This window comes from Primulina tabacum, chromosome 15 (genome assembly GCF_025594145.1).
Source record: "Primulina tabacum isolate GXHZ01 chromosome 15, ASM2559414v2, whole genome shotgun sequence".
NCBI lineage: Eukaryota > Viridiplantae > Streptophyta > Magnoliopsida > Lamiales > Gesneriaceae > Primulina > Primulina tabacum.
This window is the reverse complement of record NC_134564.1, coordinates 2,305,261-2,325,362: the sequence shown is the minus strand read 5'-3', so window position 1 is coordinate 2,325,362 and position 20,102 is coordinate 2,305,261. Positions and strand designations below refer to the sequence as shown.

General features: G+C 37.3%; 2 protein-coding genes across 4 annotated transcripts; both read right to left on the bottom strand.

Moving 5' to 3' along the window:
- Positions 1-8,675: 8,675 nt before the first annotated feature.
- On the bottom strand, positions 8,676-11,684 carry LOC142528001 (root phototropism protein 3-like). The gene is made up of 4 exons (XM_075633031.1): positions 11,319-11,684; positions 11,101-11,170; positions 9,742-11,007; positions 8,676-9,493 (listed from the first exon to the last, which is right to left on the bottom strand). Exons 1-4 carry the CDS (start codon positions 11,429-11,431, stop codon positions 8,948-8,950), a joined length of 1,995 nt encoding a protein of 664 aa, XP_075489146.1. The 5' UTR covers positions 11,432-11,684; the 3' UTR covers positions 8,676-8,947.
- A 4,170-nt stretch (positions 11,685-15,854) lies between these two features.
- LOC142526560 (serine/threonine-protein kinase PEPKR2-like) lies at positions 15,855-19,656 on the bottom strand. 3 transcript variants are annotated; one of them, XM_075631038.1, is made up of 5 exons: positions 19,313-19,656; positions 19,103-19,192; positions 18,218-19,018; positions 16,911-17,207; positions 15,855-16,466 (listed from the first exon to the last, which is right to left on the bottom strand). In XM_075631038.1, the coding sequence occupies exons 3-5, from the start codon at positions 18,966-18,968 to the stop codon at positions 16,108-16,110; spliced, it is 1,407 nt and encodes a 468-aa protein (XP_075487153.1). In that variant the 5' UTR covers positions 18,969-19,018; positions 19,103-19,192; positions 19,313-19,656; the 3' UTR covers positions 15,855-16,107. The 3 variants fall into 3 exon arrangements, with proteins under 3 accessions (XP_075487153.1, XP_075487152.1, XP_075487154.1); XM_075631037.1 differs by having other exon boundaries at positions 18,218-19,236; XM_075631039.1 differs by lacking the exon at positions 19,103-19,192.
- Positions 19,657-20,102: the final 446 nt, after the last annotated feature.

Genomic DNA, 20,102 nt, shown 5'->3' with positions numbered 1-20,102 from the left:
CTCTGGATTAAATTGTATCAAAGAAAGAATTTTTCTAGGCTGACTTCTGAAATGCTTTTGTACAACAGAAACAAAGATGAAATCAAAGAATCAACTGCGAAAGAGATTGAAAAAACTAGCACCACAATGAAGTAAACAATCTTAGCGAGAGCAAAATCTGGCAGCCGTGTGGTTTCCACCCTTTAGAGCAACACGAGTACTTCGGATTCTACACCATAGAACCATCAATTGCCTAATTCTTGCTAATTCCATACTTGTCCTATTTCAATCCCCCACCTTTACTTGAACAAATCCATTCAAAGGGTGCTTTCTATTCACATTTCGAGCACAAGAAACCAGAAACACTGTCTGAAACTCAAACAACACCAATAATAGAGATAAAGAAATGTGATGGTTGAAAAGAAAGACGGGTTGGTGTGGAAAAGAGAGAAAAAACAAGAAAAAGCACTGTGGTGCAATGAATGTAACGTGAAAAGGGATAAATTTTCTTGATGGGATTTGCGTGGGAACTGTATGTTCATATATATCGTGGAACGGAGGGCTGTGAACTGAATGAGCGTTCGTTTTTCCTTGCGTGTCGGGACCGTGGGGACTCGAGGGTCATTCCATTATTCATTGTTTGTTTAAGGTTTATTGTATTAAGGCGACTGTACAATGATTAAGGGGTTAACGAAACACGAAGGGTGCCGCGATAGTTCAGGATTTTGCTTGGTAAAAATTGATTCTTTTACTGTGTGTGGGTGAGGAGAAAGGTGAGGTGTTCAAGGAACTGTTCGTGTTATAACCGTGTCTTGAGTTTAAGGTTTGATCTAAAAACTGACATTTGAATCTTATCGTCTTATTCATATCTCTTTGTTAAATTTATATAATGTATAATTAATTTACATGTTGTTGGATGGAATAATTTTCTTTGCTTGGTAGAACGATCGAATCGTGGTGTTTGAGCTGCTATGTGGTTAAAAGATTTGAGTTGCACCATTACTACTAGCTATAGCTTTTGGTAAAGCGACAAACGTTCGGTCCTACATATTGGTCCCACGTGCGGAATTTGAGATAATAAAACCCGAAAATAAAGAATAAAATGGACACCGAGATTTACGTGGAAAACCCCTAAAAATAATTAGGGTAAAAACCACGGGCAAGATGAAAAGAATTCCACGTAAATCTCGGTGTCCATTTTATTCTTTATTTTCGGGTTTTATTATCTCAAATTCCGCACGTGGGACCAACAAGTGGTATCAGAGCCTTGGTTTAAAATTTCTTAAAATTCTGAGTATGCTCTGTGGTTGCAGCCTAGACTGATCTTCCACATCAGAAAAGATTTTTTAAGATTTTTTATTTAAGGCGGGATTATTTTGTCCGGTCTACTAAAATTGTTGTAGACATAATGGCAGGAAGGTACGAGATAGCAAAATTCAACGGAAGCAATTTTATGCTGTGGAAAATAAAGATACAAGCAGTTTTAAGAAAGGAAAATTGCTTGGCGGCTATTGGAGATAGACCGGTGGAGATTACAGATGATGGAAAGTGGAACAAGATGAATGATAATGCTGTTGCCAATTTACACTTGGCTATAGCAGACGAAGTTTTGTCAAGTATCTCTGAGATAAAAACAGCCAAAGTTATCTGGGATACTCTGACAAAGATGTACGAGGTCAAGTCGCTACACAACATGATTTTCCTAAAGAGAAGGCTTTATACTCTTCGGATGGCGGAATCTTCATCGATGACCGACCATATCAACACACTAAATACTCTATTTGCCCAACTCACTTCCATGGGGCATAAAATAGGGAAAAATGAACGTGCGGAGCTTCTACTTCAAAGTCTACCAGATTCATACGATCAACTTATCATCAACATTACCAACAATATTCTGATGGGCTTTCTAAGATTCGACGATGCCTTAACTGCGGTTCTCGGAGAAGAAAGCCGGCGCAAGAATAAGGAAGATAGGTTGGTAACATCGAAGCAAGCAGAGGCTTTACCGATGATAAGAGGAAGATTTATGGATCGTGACTCCAGTGGGAGCCAAAGGCGAGGTAGATCAAAGTCGAGAAGTAAGAAGAAAAATATTTACTGCTTTAAATGTGGCGGTAAAGGGCACTTCAAGAAAGAGTGTACGAGTATCGATAAAAGCTCTCAAAGAAATGTGGCCAGTACTTCAGGCAGTGGTGAAATATTATTCAGCGAAGCAGCAACTGTTGCAGAAGGCAGGCACAAATTTTGTGATACATGGATTATGGATTCAGGAGCGACGTGGCACATGACGTCTCGGAGAGAATGGTTTGATCATTATGAACCAGTCTCAGGAGGATCTGTATTCATGGGAAATGACCATGCCTTGGAAATCGCTGGGGTCGGTACTATCAAAATTAAAATGTTTGATGGCACCATTCGCACCATACAGGAGGTACGACATGTGAAAGGACTGACGAAAAATATTTTGTCCTTGGGGCAATTGGATGACATCGGGTGCAAAACTCGGATCGAGAACGGGATCATGAAAATTGTGAAGGGCGCGCTTGTGGTTATGAAGGCGGAAAAGGTTGCTGCAAATCTGTATGTACTTTTGGGAGAAACACATAAAGAGGCAGAACTAGCTGTTGCATCAATTGGTTCAGGAGAAGAATTAACAGTGTTATGGCATAGAAAGCTCGGGCATATGTCAGAACGGGGGTTGAAAATTCTCTCAGAACGGAAGCTGCTGCCGGGACTTACAAAAGTGTCACTACCCTTTTGTGAGCACTGTGTTACCAGTAAACAACAAAGATTAAAGTTTGGCACTTCTACTGCCAGGAGCAAAAGCATATTGGAGCTGATTCATTCAGATGTTTGGCAAGCACCGGTTGTATCCCTAGGAGGAGCGAGATACTTTGTCTCGTTCATTGATGATTTCTCTAGGAGATGTTGGGTGTATCCAATCAAGAAGAAATCAGATGTTTTCCAGAGCTTCAAAGATTTCAAAGCGCGGGTTGAACTTGATTCTAAAAAGAAAATCAAGTGTCTGAGGACTGACAATGGAGGAGAATATACCAGTGACGAGTTTGATGCATATTGTCAACATGAGGGCATCAAGAGACAATTCACGACAGCTTACACACCTCAACAGAATGGAGTGGCGGAGCGGATGAACAGAACCTTGTTAGACAGAACAAGAGCTATGTTGAGGACTGCAGGTCTAGAAAAGTCATTTTGGGCAGAAGCAGTCAAAACCGCTTGTTATATTATCAATCGTTCTCCTTCAGTGGCGATTGATCTGAAGACTCCGATGGAGATGTGGACCGGGAAGCCGACAGATTATTCTCATTTGCATACATTTGGAAGTCCGGTGTACGTTCTGTACAATGAGCAAGAAAGATCAAAGTTGGATTCGAAATCCAGAAAATGTATCTTCTTGGGTTATGCTGATGGAGTAAAGGGGTTTCGCTTGTGGGATCCTACTGTTCACAAGCTTGTCATCAGCAGGGATGTTATCTTCGAGGAAGATAAAGTAAAGGGAGACAAAGGCACACCGAATTCAGAAACTACTATTTTTCAGGTGGAAAATAAGACGGACGATGGTCAAGTTTCTTGTGAAGCAGTACCAGAGCACGAAGAACAAGAACATGTTGAGTCTGAAGTTTCCAATGTGAGGCAGTCAACTCAAGACAGAAGACCACCAGGTTGGCTTTCAGATTATGTCACTGAAAGCAACATTGCATATTGTCTATTACCAGAGGATGGTGAGCCATCGAGTTTCCACGAGGCTACTCAAAGCTCGGATGTATCTTTGTGGATGATAGCAATGCAAGAAGAATTGGAGGCATTAGACAGGAATAAAACTTGGGATCTTGTTACACTACCACGAGGGAGGAAAGCCATCGGTAACAGATGGGTCTATAAGATCAAGCGAGATGGAAATAACCAAGTGGAGCGGTATCGTGCTAGATTGGTGGTAAAAGGGTATGCTCAGAAAGAAGGCATTGACTTCAATGAGATATTTTCTCCTGTGGTTCGGCTTACAACAGTCAGATTAGTGTTGACATTGTGTGCGGTGTTTGACCTACATCTGGAACAGCTAGATGTGAAAACGGCATTTCTTCATGGAGATCTTGAAGAAGAAATCTATATGCTCCAGCCAGAAGGTTTTGCGGAAAAAGGCAAAGAGAACTTGGTTTGCAGGTTGAACAAATCTCTGTACGGTCTCAAACAGGCGCCGAGATGTTGGTATAAGAGATTTGATTCCTATATCATGAGCCTTGGATACAACAGATTGAATGCAGACCCTTGTACGTATTTCAAGAGGTCTGGTGATGATTATATTATTTTGTTGTTGTATGTGGACGACATGTTGGTAGTAGGCCCCAACAAAGATCATGTCCAAGGATTGAAGGCACCGTTGGCTAGGGAATTTGATATGAAGGACTTGGGACCAGCAAACAAGATTCTAGGGATGCAAGTTCACCGAGATAGAAGTAACAGAAAGATTTGGCTTTCACAGAGAAATTATTTGAAGAAAGTCTTGCAACGCTTCAACATGCAAGATGATAGTAAGCCAATCTCGACCCCTCTTCCTGTTAACTTCAAGTTATCCTCCGAGATGTGTCCTAGCAGTGAAGCAGAGAAGATGGAGATGTCTCGAGTACCGTATGCATCAGCAGTGGGAAGTTTGATGTTCGCTATGATCTGTACAAGACCGAACATTGCTCAAGCAGTGGGAGTAGTTAGTCGGTATATGGCGAATCCTGGAAGAGAGCATTGGAGCACTGTTAAGAGGATCCTTAGATACATTAACGGTACCTCGAATTCTGCATTATGTTATGGAGGATCGGATTTTACACTCAGGGGCTATGTCGATTCAGATTATGCAGGTGATCCTGATAAGAGAAAATCTACTACTGGTTATGTGTTTACACTTGCAGAAGGAGCAGTAAGCTGGGTTTCAAAACTGCAAACAGTTGTGGCGTTATCTACGACGGAGGCAGAATATATGGCAGCTACTCAAGCTTGCAAGGAGGCAATATGGATTAAAAGGTTATTGGAAGAGATCGGGCACAAACAAGAAAATGTTTCTTTGTTTTGTGACAGTTAGAGTGCATTGCACATCGCAAGGAATCCAGCCTTTCATTCCAGGACTAAACACATTGGAGTCCAATTTCACTTTGTGCGGGAAGTAGTAGAGGAAGGAAGCGTGGATATGCAGAAAATCCATACAAAAGATAACATAGCTGATTTTCTGATCAAGCCTGTGAACACTGATAAGTTTGAGTGGTGTAGATCCTCAAGTGGTCTAGCGGAAACGTAAGCAGCAGGGAATGGCAAGATTGAAAGGATGTGTGGAGATGTGTTTGATTCTCAATCAAATCTCCAAGTGGGAGAAATGTCGGCAAAGTCAATTGTGGCTAGAAGCAAAACATTAAATGCACAAGGCTGGCAGCAAAATTTGAAACGGAATAGGTACGCGTTTTAAACGCGGTTTCACACTGACAGAAGGCTCTATAAATAGAGCTCTCCCCTTCATTTAGAAATTATCCCTTCTTCGAGTTTTCTCTCATCTTATAAGCATTTGAGTGCTTAGTTCTATAATATTTGTGAGGTGTTTTGTTCTCCTGTATTAAGAGAGTGTGTGTTCTCTTTGAAAACACAGTGAGTGAGTTGTACACCACAAAATATTATAGTGGAATTCTTTTCATCTTGCCCGTGGTTTTTACCCTAATTATTTTTAGGGGTTTTCCACGTAAATCTCGGTGCCCATTTTATTCTTTATTTTCGGATTTTATTATCTCAAATTCCGCACGTGGGACCAACACTACACATGCATATCAAGATGCAACCATCATATATGACTTTGGTAATTGAATCATATTCCCACTAAAAAAATTTCGAATTTATCACCCTCATGAAATTAGCTAGAGACATTGGAAACTTCATCAGTGGTTTCATAGAGGCTGACCTGAATAACTTCACTGGTACATGGTGTTCTTATTTACGGATCAGGGTTTCATTGGATATTAGAAAACCTTTAAAAAGAAGGATGAAGATTATGAAATTAGGGGAGATAGAGAGCTGGATCAATTTAAAATATGAAAATTTTCATACTTTTTTGCTTTTTCTGTGGTATTATTGGACATTCGAATAATTTATGCGAAAAATTCTTTTATTATACAAAGAAAAATGTTGAAAAACTATTTGGTGTTTGGCTTCGTGCATCTTCTAGAATACCTACAAATATGAGTGGTGAACATTGGTTAAGATCGAACTTTCCGATGGGCTTCTCAAGATTTTGTTGAAAATTTGAATCAAATTTAGAGTTTGAATAAAAATTATGTCTCATGAATGTGAGAGTGTCTTTTGACTCTCCACATTCTTGAGCTAGTCGGCTCATTATTGTGGAAGTGTCTTTTGACTTTCCACATTCTTGAGTTAATTGAAGAGTTTTGGCTCTTCATATTCTTGAGTTAATGTGAAGATTAATTGAGTTAATTAATCTTACATGACTCTTGGTGTGCATTTTTGGGCTTATAAATATTGTTTATTTCCTCATTCCATATGCATAAAAATGGTTTTTACAAACACTCAAGATCTCTTTCAAACATTCTCTTGCATTTTATATTGTTAGCTTTCCATTTGGCCTCCATTAAATTTCGGTGATAAAGTGAAGGTATGCTTTCGGTTCGTCGTTGTAATTCCCATTCATATGAAATTATATTTTAAAGAAATATTTAAATCTAATATTGACTTGAGCGTCAGAGTCATTTCGCTCTTTTTCGTTGTTGCGGAGATACATTTTGGTGGCGATCATTAAGCAGAAACAATTTGATATGATGGTATTTTGAGATTTTGAGATTTTGAGAAAGTGATTTTTTGGAGAGCATCATAATTTATATTCATAATATTATTAATAAAAATAAAATCAACAAACTAAATGAAATAATTTAATTTTATTTATAGTTAAATAAATATGTAATTAATTAATAAAATTATTATTCCACTCTCAATCATATCATTAATAAAAAGATAAAAATAGCAGATTAAATAAAATAATTTAATTTAATTTTAAATAATTTTGTAAAATCTCTATTCACTTAATATATTTTTAAGTTCAAGCGCTTATAATTAGGACAAAAGTTATAATTGTTAGTAAAAACGTAATTTTATTTTTTTTATATTTGTAGCAGCATAGAGTACACCACTTGAGTGTTAATGAGTCAAACTGTTAGGCTGATAGAGACTGGTCTTACTCTTTTCTTATTATCGGCCATGTCCGCAACAGAGATATGATCACCGTTAATATGTGTTGTCACTCTTTTACACTCTACCTAGCCAACCAGATTAAGCAGTACAATGTCAGCAACTTGATGTACGAGAACTTCAAAGGAGGTCACTCGTCCTAACTACTTTCACTCATGCATGATTAACCCAACACTCCCAAGAAGTATAGGAGATTTGAACTCATTATCTCTCTTTGATACTAATTGTTATGATCAAGCGATTGTCATTAGGCCAAAAATTATAGTTATTAACTAAGGTGCAATTTTATTTCCTTATATTTGTGATAACACATAGCCCCATACTTAGTGGCGGGAAAATGAGGGGCTACACCTACTTGGGTACCGATGGTCGGGCTGTTAGACTCATGAGACCGAGGAGGACGTGACTATCTGCTGGTGTTATCTCATATCCCTAAGAGATCAGACTTAACTTTTTTCTACCGCTAATCATGTCCCCAACAGATATAGTATATTTGTTAAGATTTGACGTCATTTTTTTGGCTCATCAATCCCATAAGATTAAGCGGCGCAACATCAGAAGCTTAATGAATGAGAATTTCTAAGGAGATCACTCATCCATGCACTACTCACACTCATACATTCTTAGTCCGACATTCTCCCCATAAGAAGTATAGAAATATGTATCTTGGAGAACTTGAACCCATTACCTAACTCTGACACCAATTGTTAGGATCAAACGCTTATCATTAAGTCAAAAGATATAGGTGTTATCCAAGCCGATGGGTCGGGATATTAGGCTCATGAGACCGGGGAGAATGTGCTTATATACTGAGGTTGTCTCATATATCTTATTTATCAATCTTATACTTTCCTTACCACCGGCCCTGTCCCCGCAGAGACAGATTAATCGTTAAGATCTGACATTGTTTTTTTATGATTCATATAGCCAACCAGATCAAACAGCACAACGTTAGCAGCACGACGTTCGAGGACTTTTAAAGATATCAAACATCTCGGTACTACTCTTACTCTTGATGCAATCAAATTTTCATGCAATTTTTTCCGCTATTAATTTGGTTTGATTAATGTGACTTGAGTTAATTTGCTTAACTTGTGAGCGATTTGATTTTAATTACTATCTGTTCTAACTTTTTAATGTATTGTATACAGTTAGTTGTTTATTGATAAAGTAGTGTTTTATATTTTTGTTCCAATACAGAGAAAAAAAATATCAATTTTGTTGGCCGTGACTCGAAAGAACACATGCTCAAGTTAATAGGCTTCCACAGATCAAATTGGAGCACAAAATCTGATTCATTCTACTCAATTTTCTTGGACAAACATAGATATCCTCGAAGGGGCTGAGCCTACACTGCACATGCAGTATCAAGCAAAAAATTTAAATATGCATCATGAAGTAAAAGCGAACCATATAAACATATAACATTGATGATGAGCAACCGAAATAAACGAATCTCACCACACCACATGCACTTCGTATGGGCCACTTTTAAACAAGTTCATAATATTTCATAAAACACAGATTCAAACATTACATTTTGATTTTGAGTAAAGGGAAAGAAGGTCCAAGCCAGAAGATTTGTTCTGTAAGCAGTTCGATTGATATAAGATATTTAGGATCACAAAAATTGTGTCCATTGTGAGTGAACATGAAAATGAAGAAAATCTTGAAATATTTTACTTTGTTTGATTACCGGCTACACAATTGTTCTTCAAGAAATCGAATTCCTCCATCTTCGTGTTGCCTTTTTAGTCTGTTCTTCATTCGGCACCTGAGACCTCGGATCATTAATTTCTGTCATCTTAGCTAACTTTCTCAGCTTCTTCCACCCTGTGGTCCAAGTTGTTGTTTGCTTCGGTTTACTCCCCTTATCGAACTTTCTTTGTAGCATTTCCATATTCTTCTCGAGTTCAAGATATTGACTCTTAACACATTCGAGTTCGAATTTTAGAGTATTTAAGTCCTTTTTCGCCGTCGCCCAGTCCTCTTGAAACGACTGTGGAGTTCCTTCGAGTAGTGTTTTTCCGTTCGAGATCATCAAGGGCTGGTAGATGTTGACTTCCGCGGATTCTTTTGAATTGTTTTTGGATACGGCGTTGCTTAGCTTCACTTGCTCGGAGAAGAGGACTTGCAGCACGACTCTGATGGGGAGTCTCTCGTTTTGCGCGGCGTGCATGCATGCATCGACGGAGAGTTTCTTGCAGTCCATTATCCGGCAGAGCCTCTTCCTTTCGTGCTCCGTCATTGTTGGATGCGCCTGTCGAATTTAGTTGCGTTCGAAATGTGTTCGAAATAAATTTTAAATCTTGTTTGTTGCTACTTTTTTATTCCTTTCATTTTATCATATACTTCAATTTAACAATTATATTTCTTTAGGAAATTTTATTTTTTCAAAATCAGAACAAAAATGGTTTTGATGACTGGAGACCAAAATTAACTGTGGGAAGAGGATAGTTAAATGATTGTAATAATTAAAATGAAAAATAAAATGCACCGAATTTTTACCTTAAGAAAGGAGTCGACTGCTCGGTACAATCCATCGTGGCACATTCTCGATGACTCGGGCAGGGCCTCGGCCAGGACCTGGAATTTGGACAGTGACAGATTCCTGTCTCTCGAGACCTCGGTGAGATAACTGTCGACGAGCTTTGCGACCCTCATCTTGGCATTATAATTACTCACTGGTCGAGCCGAATCTAAAATTTTAATTTTTGTAAACGAACCTTGATTTGGGCTTGAGCTTTCCGTCTGTTCTTGAACCAGAAAATGCTCCAAAAGCCTCCGAACAAGGTCGATATCGTATACTGTCTCATTCTTGTTGTAATAACTAGGTATCAGCAGATCGACCAATGCTGCTTCTTCGAGCTGCATACCGACACGCTTTTCCAGTTCGGTCACCAATGCCGGAGCCATGTTGGACATGTTTGCCAATTGAAGCATCCGGAGAAGGAAGCTGCAGGAAACACTGTCTCTCTGTGGTGGAATAATACTTGTCAGACTTTCAAGAATCATTCTCTGATCCTTAGCCTGACTTGGTGCTATACTGTCTTTCGAACCCGAAACTATCATGTGTAGTAGCCCGTCTTTCCAGTTGCTGCTATTGCCATTGCCCCCGGACCTCGAAATCGGATTCTCTTGAATCGTACAAGGCAGCCATTTGGCGGAATATTGCATTATAGCAGCTCCAATCAACTCATGCCTCATACCCTTTACCTTAATCGCATTTATTACACGAACAAAATGATCGATCCTCAGTATCGACACGTCCTCAATCCACCAATCCGGCGGCACTTGCGTGTTCCTACTCGGGCTCGAATTCCATCTCGGACTGGAAACTGATCTAGGATGTTTCCCGGTATACTGCCATTTAACACCTTTAGGATTTGCACAAGCTTTCCACGCGATGGATTCGCTACATCTTCGAACAATTTGGAGATTTCCGGCCCAAGGGGAGAGAATTTCGCAATTTTTCAATACTATTATTGAATCCCTCCAAGAAGATAGAACCACATAGTTGAGAAAAGCTTCGGTCTTGAATATGAGATTGCCTTCTTCCAGATCTTCTGTCATTTCTAAGTACTCGGCCGCACATCTTAGGCTGGATATATTATTCGCGGTTAAATCTACTGCTATTCCGTAGCAGAATTTTGCTGCAAGTTCGAAAGATTCAGGCCCTCCTGGAATGTCGTCAAGAACCATCTTGTTCATGGTTTCGCCGCATGATTTGTATATGATCCTGTTCATTGTCCCACTTCTTGTAATAAAAGGATACTGTGGATCAAAAACCAATATTCTCGATCAGTCTCATGATTATAAACTCAGGATTGTGATTCTAACTATGGCTTAATAACGGGTTTAAACTACCTTGTGTAAATGGAAACTGATATCTCCAATCTGGACAAAAAGATCACTGGGAATATCAGTTGCAACGTACCTAGTTGCAGACAAAATATTAAATTTCAGGACACTTACTTGAATTTCTTACGTTGTTGAAAAATGAAATCCGAGACTAACAACATAAAACATCAAGTGAAACAATTCAAATCACAAAATATTTTTATCAAGAAAGCCGAACACCTTACCAAGACTGGCCTTTTTGCACAAATCCATCAATCTTCACTCCTGTATTGCTAGTCGAAAGGACTTCATTCAGATGATCACGATCGGGTTCGAATTCGGCTTCAGCATCCCACATGGTGTGAAGAAGAAACGATCAAGAGAATATCACAACAGATTTTTTTCAAGAAAATAGGCCGAAGCCGAGAAATAAGTTGTGAAAAGAGCAACTAAGAGTAAGAATCTCCATCTGTTTGGTCTGTGCGAGGGAACAACAATCAGCTGATATCTACGTGATTGTTTGGACAACATGTATGGAACTTGTCGACTGTATTATTTTGAAAAGATTTGATAAACTTTTGAGGCACCACCAAATCTCACATCAGGGCGGTCCAAATTTATTTATGGTCAGTCCCATTATTTTGGAGGGAACGTTACATCATCGGTCTATGTCGTGTTATCGGTCAATTTATAGTCTCCCTTGCTAATTTGCATTTATTCAGTCTTTTTTAATCAAAATAGTGAAATAGTGCCGGAAAATGGTGACGTATCACTGAAAGTCACTACTGACATGACGATAAATATTACTGTGATGAATCATGACAAAAATTGAAAACAAAATGCAAAATAGTGAACTAAAACCGTGAATTAACTTATCACAATACTAAAAATGAAAAACGTACGTGTCGTCTTACCAAAAAAAAAATTTCATTCTTTTGGATGCAGACGTGATTTAGGAAAAATTACATGAAAAGTGATTTTTTTTTTTTTTTTTGTATAAACTTGTTTTCCCGAAATATACTTCCGATAACAAGGAGTTAATGAAAAAGTTAAAGAAAGTAGGTGCAATAGTGTATTTTGATGCCTTTAATGGCTTTGAAATACAGCATAATAAGAGTTAAAAGAAAACGAAATTTTAATCTATCAAGAGTTTGATTGGTGTTCTGATAATAACCTTTGGATGAGCATTTTTAGGGAATTGTGCAGAGATAGAACGGGTAAAGTTGGTCATGTGTGTGGTTCGTCTTGAAAAGAAATTATCAAGTAAAAGAGAATAAAAACAGAAGAAGAAGATATGACTCATTTTTGTAGTCAGTGGAGGATCAAGATGAAAGCTAATCTTGTCCATAATCGATTATTTTATGTCATTAATCAAGAAGTAGGTGATGTCGGGACAGAGAGGAAGAAGTCTGCAGAAACAGAAGCAAAGGCTCAAAGTGACATCTTGCTATGTCTAGGCGATGAGGTGCTTTGAGAAGTCACGGAAGAAAGCACGGCTTTAGCGGTGTGGAAAAGATTTGGAGATTTTTATCTCAAGAGATGACTGATGAATGTATTGTATTTTAAGAAATGCCTTTATAAAATTAGAATGGAAGAAGGAAAGGAAATAAGGAAACACATGAACGATTTTAATAAAATCATCTTTGATCTCAAGAATATCGATATTAAAATCAAGGAGGATCATGCAATTCTCCTGTTGAGTTCTTTGCCAAGATCCTATGAACATTTTATCGACACCATGCTTTATGGAAAAGAACCACTAACCATTGTAGAGGTAAAATAGGTTCTCAATTCAAAGGAATTACAGAAAAAACGTGAAACAAAAAAGGATATGAATGGAGAAGGCTTAATGGACTAAGGAAGATCAGATCAAGAAGGAAGCAAAATTCTCAAGAAACAGATCACGATCCAAGTCTAGAGGAAAAACAAAGTGTTTTGTATGCCATAAGGAACGACATTTAAGCTTGAATGCGCCCAAAAAAGATGAAATACACAAAGAAGGACATGGAAAACAGCTATCAGTTGCAAGTTATTGCTACGACTAAGCGGATGTGCTTGTTGCTGCCATATCTAAATATAATGAATCACGGGTATTAGATTCAGGATGCTCATTCCACGTGTATTCCAAAAGGGAATGGTTTCGAGACTTAGTTGAAGAAGATACTGGCTTTGTATTTCTGGGAAATAACAAGACATGTAAAATAATGGGATTGGAAACACCATGCTTAAACTTTATGATGGATGTCAAAGGTTAATCACATAGGTGAGATATGTTCCTAATTTGAAGAGGAAATTGTTGTCTATGGGGATGTTTGATACAAATTGCCTGAGTGTAAAGATAGAAGGTGGTATCATGAAGATCTCCAAGGGGTCATTAACTGTTATGAGAGGCACCAAACAGAATGGTTTGTACACACTCGAGGCAGAAATGATAGCTCGGATTAATTCCACTATGACAAAAAAAAAAGTAAGACTCAACTATGGCACCTATGGTTGGGACACAAATGAATGAGATATTAAGGACCAAACATCTACAGTCTTTCAGAAATGGAAAACTCGAGTGAAGAATCCTATTGTTTTTGGCTGCTGTGGATGTAGGTTGCAAAACCCAACCACATAAATTCTTGAGTCGTTTTTGTATCTTTCTCGCCGCGTAATTGTTTTGGATTCAAGTCTGTGCTTGTTTAAATGGTACTGATCACAGAAGATTCATATCGAACAATCTTCTGTTTAAAATCGATTCCACAAAGTGTGCTTTCAAGGTTGTGATAGTAAGTTTACAAATTACAAAACCTTATTAAATTCTTATATTTTTTACTCAAATTTTATTTGTTCAAAATGTATATTTCTATATTATTAAGTAGTAAATTCTTACGTTTTTTTTTTCTCAAAGTTTATTTGTTCCAAATGTATATTTCTGTATTATTAAGTGGTGATTGTAATGAATTTTAAGTGGACATATAAACTTTTTTTTTTTGGGTAAAACATACACAAATTTGTTGGATCGTTATTTTTATGGGCTAATATGTGAATAATTATGTGTGTGAGTTGTCTGTTAAGTTAAGCTCAAAATAAAGTGATCAAATAAGGTTTCGGATTATTGGGCTTTAATGTATCTAATAGGTTCTGGGCCTTTAATGAGTAAAGATATAAGTGTAATTTCTATTTTTATGATTGGCTTAAAACAGAAATATCAGAAGATATTGATAAACATTATCTATAAATATGGATCATGGTCTCAGATCTCGCGTTATCACTTTCACTATAATCTCTCTCATTAAGAAAATAGTTCTGAAGAGAAAATAAAGGATTCTCTTAAGGAAAGAGCGCGTAGATCTGGAAAAAAAAAACACGTTTTAAAGAATTTAGGATTATGGCTTCAGTTACGCTTCCTCTTAAGTTTTCAGTCAAATTCTTAATGATTTAGCACGATGGATTCTGCGGTTTATGGGTTTTTCCCAACAATTATAATAAGTTCTAGTCAAAAAAACTAGACGAAAAGATGGATTTCTTTCAAACTGAAAAGCTTGCAGAGACCATCAAATAGCACAAATAGGTCACTATTAGTCCATTACTAAATGCTGTTGCTTATATTCATTACTCACTCAGTCTCACCACATTGCAACTGTAAACAAAACTACAATTCACGTGTTCAGCAAAATGAAAGGGGAAAAAAGCCGGATCTTTATATTTAATGGAATATATATTTTTTAAAAAAATAGCAACGTGAAGTTTATTAGGCCCCAAAATAAAATGAAACGTCAATTCAAAATAAATTAATAAATAAAATGAAACGTCAATTCCCAAGGCCCTACATAAATAATGAACGTTTACACACGTCAAAATTGAGAATAAGGAAGAGAGAGGGCCCTAGAAAGTTTTGGGGCTATATGTTTGGCAGTATGGATACTTTTGTTTAGTTTTTTCTACAACTCTCGATGTTCTTGAAAAAGCATGTACATTCTTTTTAAAAGAATCAGATATTAATTTGTGTAGCAAAAACATGGGAAATTTAAAAAAAAAAAAAAGTCTTATTTTCGTATAACTATAATAGTATACCTGTTATAATAAAAATATTAATTTGCTTATATATAACCAAAATATTTAAAAATTGTTTTAAAACCCATGAACCTAAACCAACAAAATTGAGTTTTAAAATCCTCAACTTAATCAAGTTTTAAAAAAAGAATGATTGTTGTCTTATATTTAACAAAAAAAAATGTTTGGTTAATTAATTTTGTGAGGACAAAAATTTCTAAGTCCAATTCCAGTACAATAAGTTACCGCAATAACTCAACTCGAATAGGGTAATCCTTAATCGAGTTGGTCTTGGTTATATCACAATTCACAACTTATGCTCGACTGACCACTCGTGTATCCCTAATTTATAATACATCAAGAAAGCATATAGAGGAAACAATATTTACCAAAATTAAGAAGGTTGCATTTGTATTCGCGGATTTAATTCAAGCAGAACGATTTGATTTTTAGAAATGTTTTCATCTAATTCATCACAAGTAACATCGAAGATGTTTAAATACATCGAATGAATTTCAAATTCACTTAAATTTTGTCCATTCAAACAAAAACAATCCGCCGACATTTTGAAATTCATCAATTTAAATTAATCAATCCAAACGAACCGATTCCAGTTAACTCCCCCCAATATATACCAGATTTATGGCAGTCAATCCTGAAAGCACACTTAGTTGCATATCATATAACATGTTGCTTGAATACAAGTTTTTGTCAAATTCCAGCAACCAATCAAAGGTACAAGATACAGAAACAAACACTTCATTATGTCATCTTCTCATGTTCACTAGGTCAAACCAAGTTGATAGTAAACAGATTATGATCATTAGAAGTGATTTTGGTAAGTTAAAGTTCAGTATTATGTACAAAGTTAGTTCATCACATTCCCACAGACAAAGATGCGACTTATTCATAGCCTCTCAGCGTACGACTTTAAGTTATTTTAATCCCGCAATATATAAAACGGCGAGATGCATCACCAGGTTATAGTCACGGTAGTCAAAATGCTTTACAGAGGTTGCTACTCTTCAAGTTAGAGGAACACTCCTGCTGGATGGGTCTCGAGGGGCTGCATATCCTGCTTCTTTTTGGCTCAGATATTCGAACATGTGAAATTGCCGCTGCTAGAACGTCAACCAGTCCATTGTCATCTTCACCTATTTCAGTAGAACTACCAGAAACTAAAGCGGGATTAGAGTAGTCACTAAGAGTGTTGAAGGACGTTATTTGCTCTCTCTCGGACTCTAGTCTATCGGATGTTAGATGTCTCGAAGTGGATCTTGAATGGTTCTTTATCTTTGTTTTGAGAGTTATGGTGTTAATCATCGGTTCTGTGTAGAATGAAATCCACGGATGTCCTGGAGAAAAGATAAATATTTCGAGTTAGCAAGAACAGAACTCATTTTTGTGCAGAAGGGGGTCTCTAGGCTGTTGCCACTAGCAAGTTCAGGAGCATAAGAAAACAAAAAACGGATTTTAAAAACAAATCCAGAACGGGATACCCTCTATTTAATTCTCTTCAAATTAGTTTCCAACCCAAAAATATGTAATGAACTATAGACTTTATAAAATTCACTCAAAACACTTATCTCGAACTTGTGTCCCAGGTATACATGAATGTACAAGCAAAAAGTACATGGAAAAATGTCATGTCTAAACTAGTTAATTAAATTTAAGTTTATTTAAAAAATAAAGCAACATGACGAGTTCTTGATACTTTGTTATCTACATCTCTCAACACACTATCTATTTTACCTAAAACATAATCTCGATGAAAGAATTGGTAAAACAAGATCACTTACTTAAGACTTCATTCGCAGTGAACCTCGTCGAGATACTTCGTGTCAACATTCCAGAGAGCAGATCCCGAGCAGGTTGAGATATTGTTTCCCATATACCACCACTAAAATCTAGTTTTTCTTTCTTGATAGCCTCGAACAACGTTTCCAAGGAATCTCCTTTAAATGGAAGGATACCAACCAAAAGCGCGTGAAGCAGGATGCCAGCACTCCAGATATCAACCTTCTCTGAGTAATCACCCACGAGAACTTCTGGAGCAACATAGGCAGGACTTCCAACTACTCCAGTCAAGCTCACACCTGAAATGAAAAATGCCTTGGCATAAATGTTCCAATACCATAAAATATCATTTCGCTCCCTTTTCAATCACTGTCACAGGATTAATTTTCCATCATAAGTTCTTTCCTATTATTTTTTAAAAACAAAGTGTATCCCAAAGTGAGTCCACACTAGTCAACTAAGTTGCAGCAAACCAATTATTCCATCACGGACCCTTTCACTATCTGCTAAGACTTCTTTCCAAATACAAGTAAAATAAAAATGTCCAGTTGGTTCTAGTGATGCCAACTCTTTTTGCCTGTTTTCTTTTTTGTTCAATCCTCTCAGACAAATTGAAATAAGCAAGTCCAAGTCTTTCTTATTTCCTTTTCCCCAACTTCTCTAGCTCAAAAACAATGCACCTGCAGCCGTCCTACTACTATGTACAGCGTTTATTGCTCTCTCTCTCTCTGTGTGTGTGTGTGTGTGATGGAGAGAGAGAGAGAGAGAGGGGTTATTTATATTAACTGATTCATGCACTCCAGAGTCTGGCACGGCAAGAACTGTTCGCATCTACTTCAGAGGATGCATCCTATATATTGTAGGAAACAGGAACTTGCAAATACTTGACAAATAAGGAAAAGCCAAAAATTGTATACCCGTCCTCGAAATGGCCTGCCGACTGATCGGGTCAAGTATTCTATAATATAAGCCCATATCAAGTTAATAACTCAATAAGTTGACTCCGCTACCAAATCAAAGCTTAACACAATTGAAGCAAAAGTATAATTTTTAACTCACTAAAACTTCAAAAGTTCATTTTAATTTTCACAATGATCACCAAAATGGTATTGACAAGGAAAGGACTAACCTAAACACAGCCTTAATTTACTATGAGACCGCTAAAACACTGAACTAGGTAAAGATCTGCTGGCCACAAAGTCTCAGCACAAGCAACACAAAAAAGGGCACTTCTTAGACCTTACATAATACAAATAACACATTTTACCCCCACAGAACAGGCATCATAAAGAGACTGTTTTGAAATTACCGTCCAAAATTCTGACAGCTAATCCAAAGTCCGCGAGTTTCACTTGTCCAGAAGTTGTCAGAAGGATATTTTCAGGCTTTATATCCCTGTGAACAACCCCCATCTCATGGCAGTATCTTACGGCCAGTATCAGTTCCTTGATTATGTTAGCAGCCTTCTGCTCAGAATACAAGCCACATTTAGCCATCTGATCAAGTAAACGTCCCCCAGAGCAAAGTTCCATTACTAGATGGAAAGATTCAGCATCTTCATATACTGCTTTCAATGTCACAACACCGGGGTGACCCGAAAGATGCTGCATTATCTCCACTTCCCGATGCACAATCTCCTCCCCTTTACGCAAAATCTTGCAAGCAAACTCCTCCCCAGTGGCCTTGCTCCTACACAACAACACCGACCCAAACTTTCCCTTTCCTAATGTTTTAGCCAATTCATAGTCCTGGTCAATCTTCTTCTTCCTACCCAATCGAGTTGATGAATCAATGCATCCAATCTTCCTCTTAAGACCTCTACCTGGATGTTCCAAACTTGATGTCCCACATGCTGGGGCAGTGGCGACTACATTAATAACACTTTGACTTGAATCAACAATTTTTGAGACAACAACTTCCTTGCACTTCTTTTTCCTTCTCGAATAATCTTCCAGTGACAAATGTGACCAAAGAATTGTCAATTGCGTTTGTTCCTCAGAAACCTTTTCACATTCTGCTGAGATCTCGACCCCTTTCCTCTTCTTCCCAAGGCAATCCATCAAAAAATCTAAACTTCTAACTTTTTCGAAGTTTGTGAGATCATAAGCACCTTAAAAATCAAAGTAAATCCACTATTAGCTGAAAATATTAAAAATACTTATCTCCGAACTCAAACAATCAGCAGAAGTCTCACCTAATTTTCCCTAATCCCCATCAATCTAAACGCAATCAACCACTGAAGTTAAAGTAGCAACCGATAAGCACCCCAAATGTATGTAATATCCTGCAATTTTATCATCAAAACCTAATGCAATCGAGCCGACAATCCTGAATTTAAAAAAATTATAAAAACGACAGTTTCCTTCAAAAATCAACCAAAAAAGTCCCAAGATCTCTTTCTTACCTTCACATGGACAACGTTTCTTGTATTTTTTTCCTGCGACGCATTCACCGAAACGGTCGAGAAGTTGTACTAATAAAACGGATCCTTCAGTTTGAAAAACAATCTGCAATTTATTATGATAATCAATGCAGAGAAGAAACCCTAGAAAAATCCTGAATCAAATCCCCAAAATCTCTCCCGGAGAGAATCAAGAAAAATCAAAATCTTGAGATCCACATGGCTGAAAAGGGGTGAAGACTACATATTTCGGTATATTTACAGACATTCAAGCAACTATTCGCAAATCTTGAGAGAGGAAGAAAGAAAATGGTAGAACAAACGACGGAGTCTTCTCCAAATAGGAAAAGGGTAATGCAGTGCGGTACTTATCCTGCTGTATGGTACAGTTCACAGCGTATTACTACTGTACAGTTGTACGCACCAGACCATTTAGACAACCGCCGATTTCTTTATTCGCGCGAATCTGAGTCGATCCAACGGTGAATGAATCACCTTGTAGTATTAACGGCGGTGATTTGATCACAATATTGGACGGCTGGATTTGCTTCATGAATTATAGTTATTATTTATGGCCTATATTTTTTATCTTTTCCTGTTTTAACCAAAATTCTAAAAAACATGAAACGCTCCGAAGCGCGGACGTCGAGCTTCAAGTTTTTCAAGCTTAACCAAGATTAGCATATACTTAACCGTGAAAAATTGTTTTTTATTTTTAGTATAATTGTAATTATCTCAAATCAATAAATGAATAAACTAATACATAAATATGATAAATTTAATTCTGATACAT

Excerpts from the sequence above, each read along its gene's own strand:
- LOC142528001 (XM_075633031.1), bottom strand. The coding sequence starts at position 11,431 with ATGTGGGATGCTGAAGCCGAATTCGAACCCGATCGTGATCATCTGAAT. Across the intron at positions 11,171-11,318 it reads GTGCAAAAAGGCCAGTCTTG|GTACGTTGCAACTGATATTC; the intron begins GTAAGGTGTTCG and ends GTCTGCAACTAG. Across the intron at positions 11,008-11,100 it reads TCAGTTTCCATTTACACAAG|TATCCTTTTATTACAAGAAG; the intron begins GTAGTTTAAACC and ends TTTGATCCACAG.
- LOC142526560 (XM_075631037.1), bottom strand. The coding sequence starts at position 18,968 with ATGGATTGCCTTGGGAAGAAGAGGAAAGGGGTCGAGATCTCAGCAGAA. Across the intron at positions 17,208-18,217 it reads AGCTGTCAGAATTTTGGACG|GTGTGAGCTTGACTGGAGTA; the intron begins GTAATTTCAAAA and ends TTTTCATTTCAG. Across the intron at positions 16,467-16,910 it reads CACTGCGAATGAAGTCTTAA|GACATCCGTGGATTTCATTC; the intron begins GTAAGTGATCTT and ends TCTTTTCTCCAG.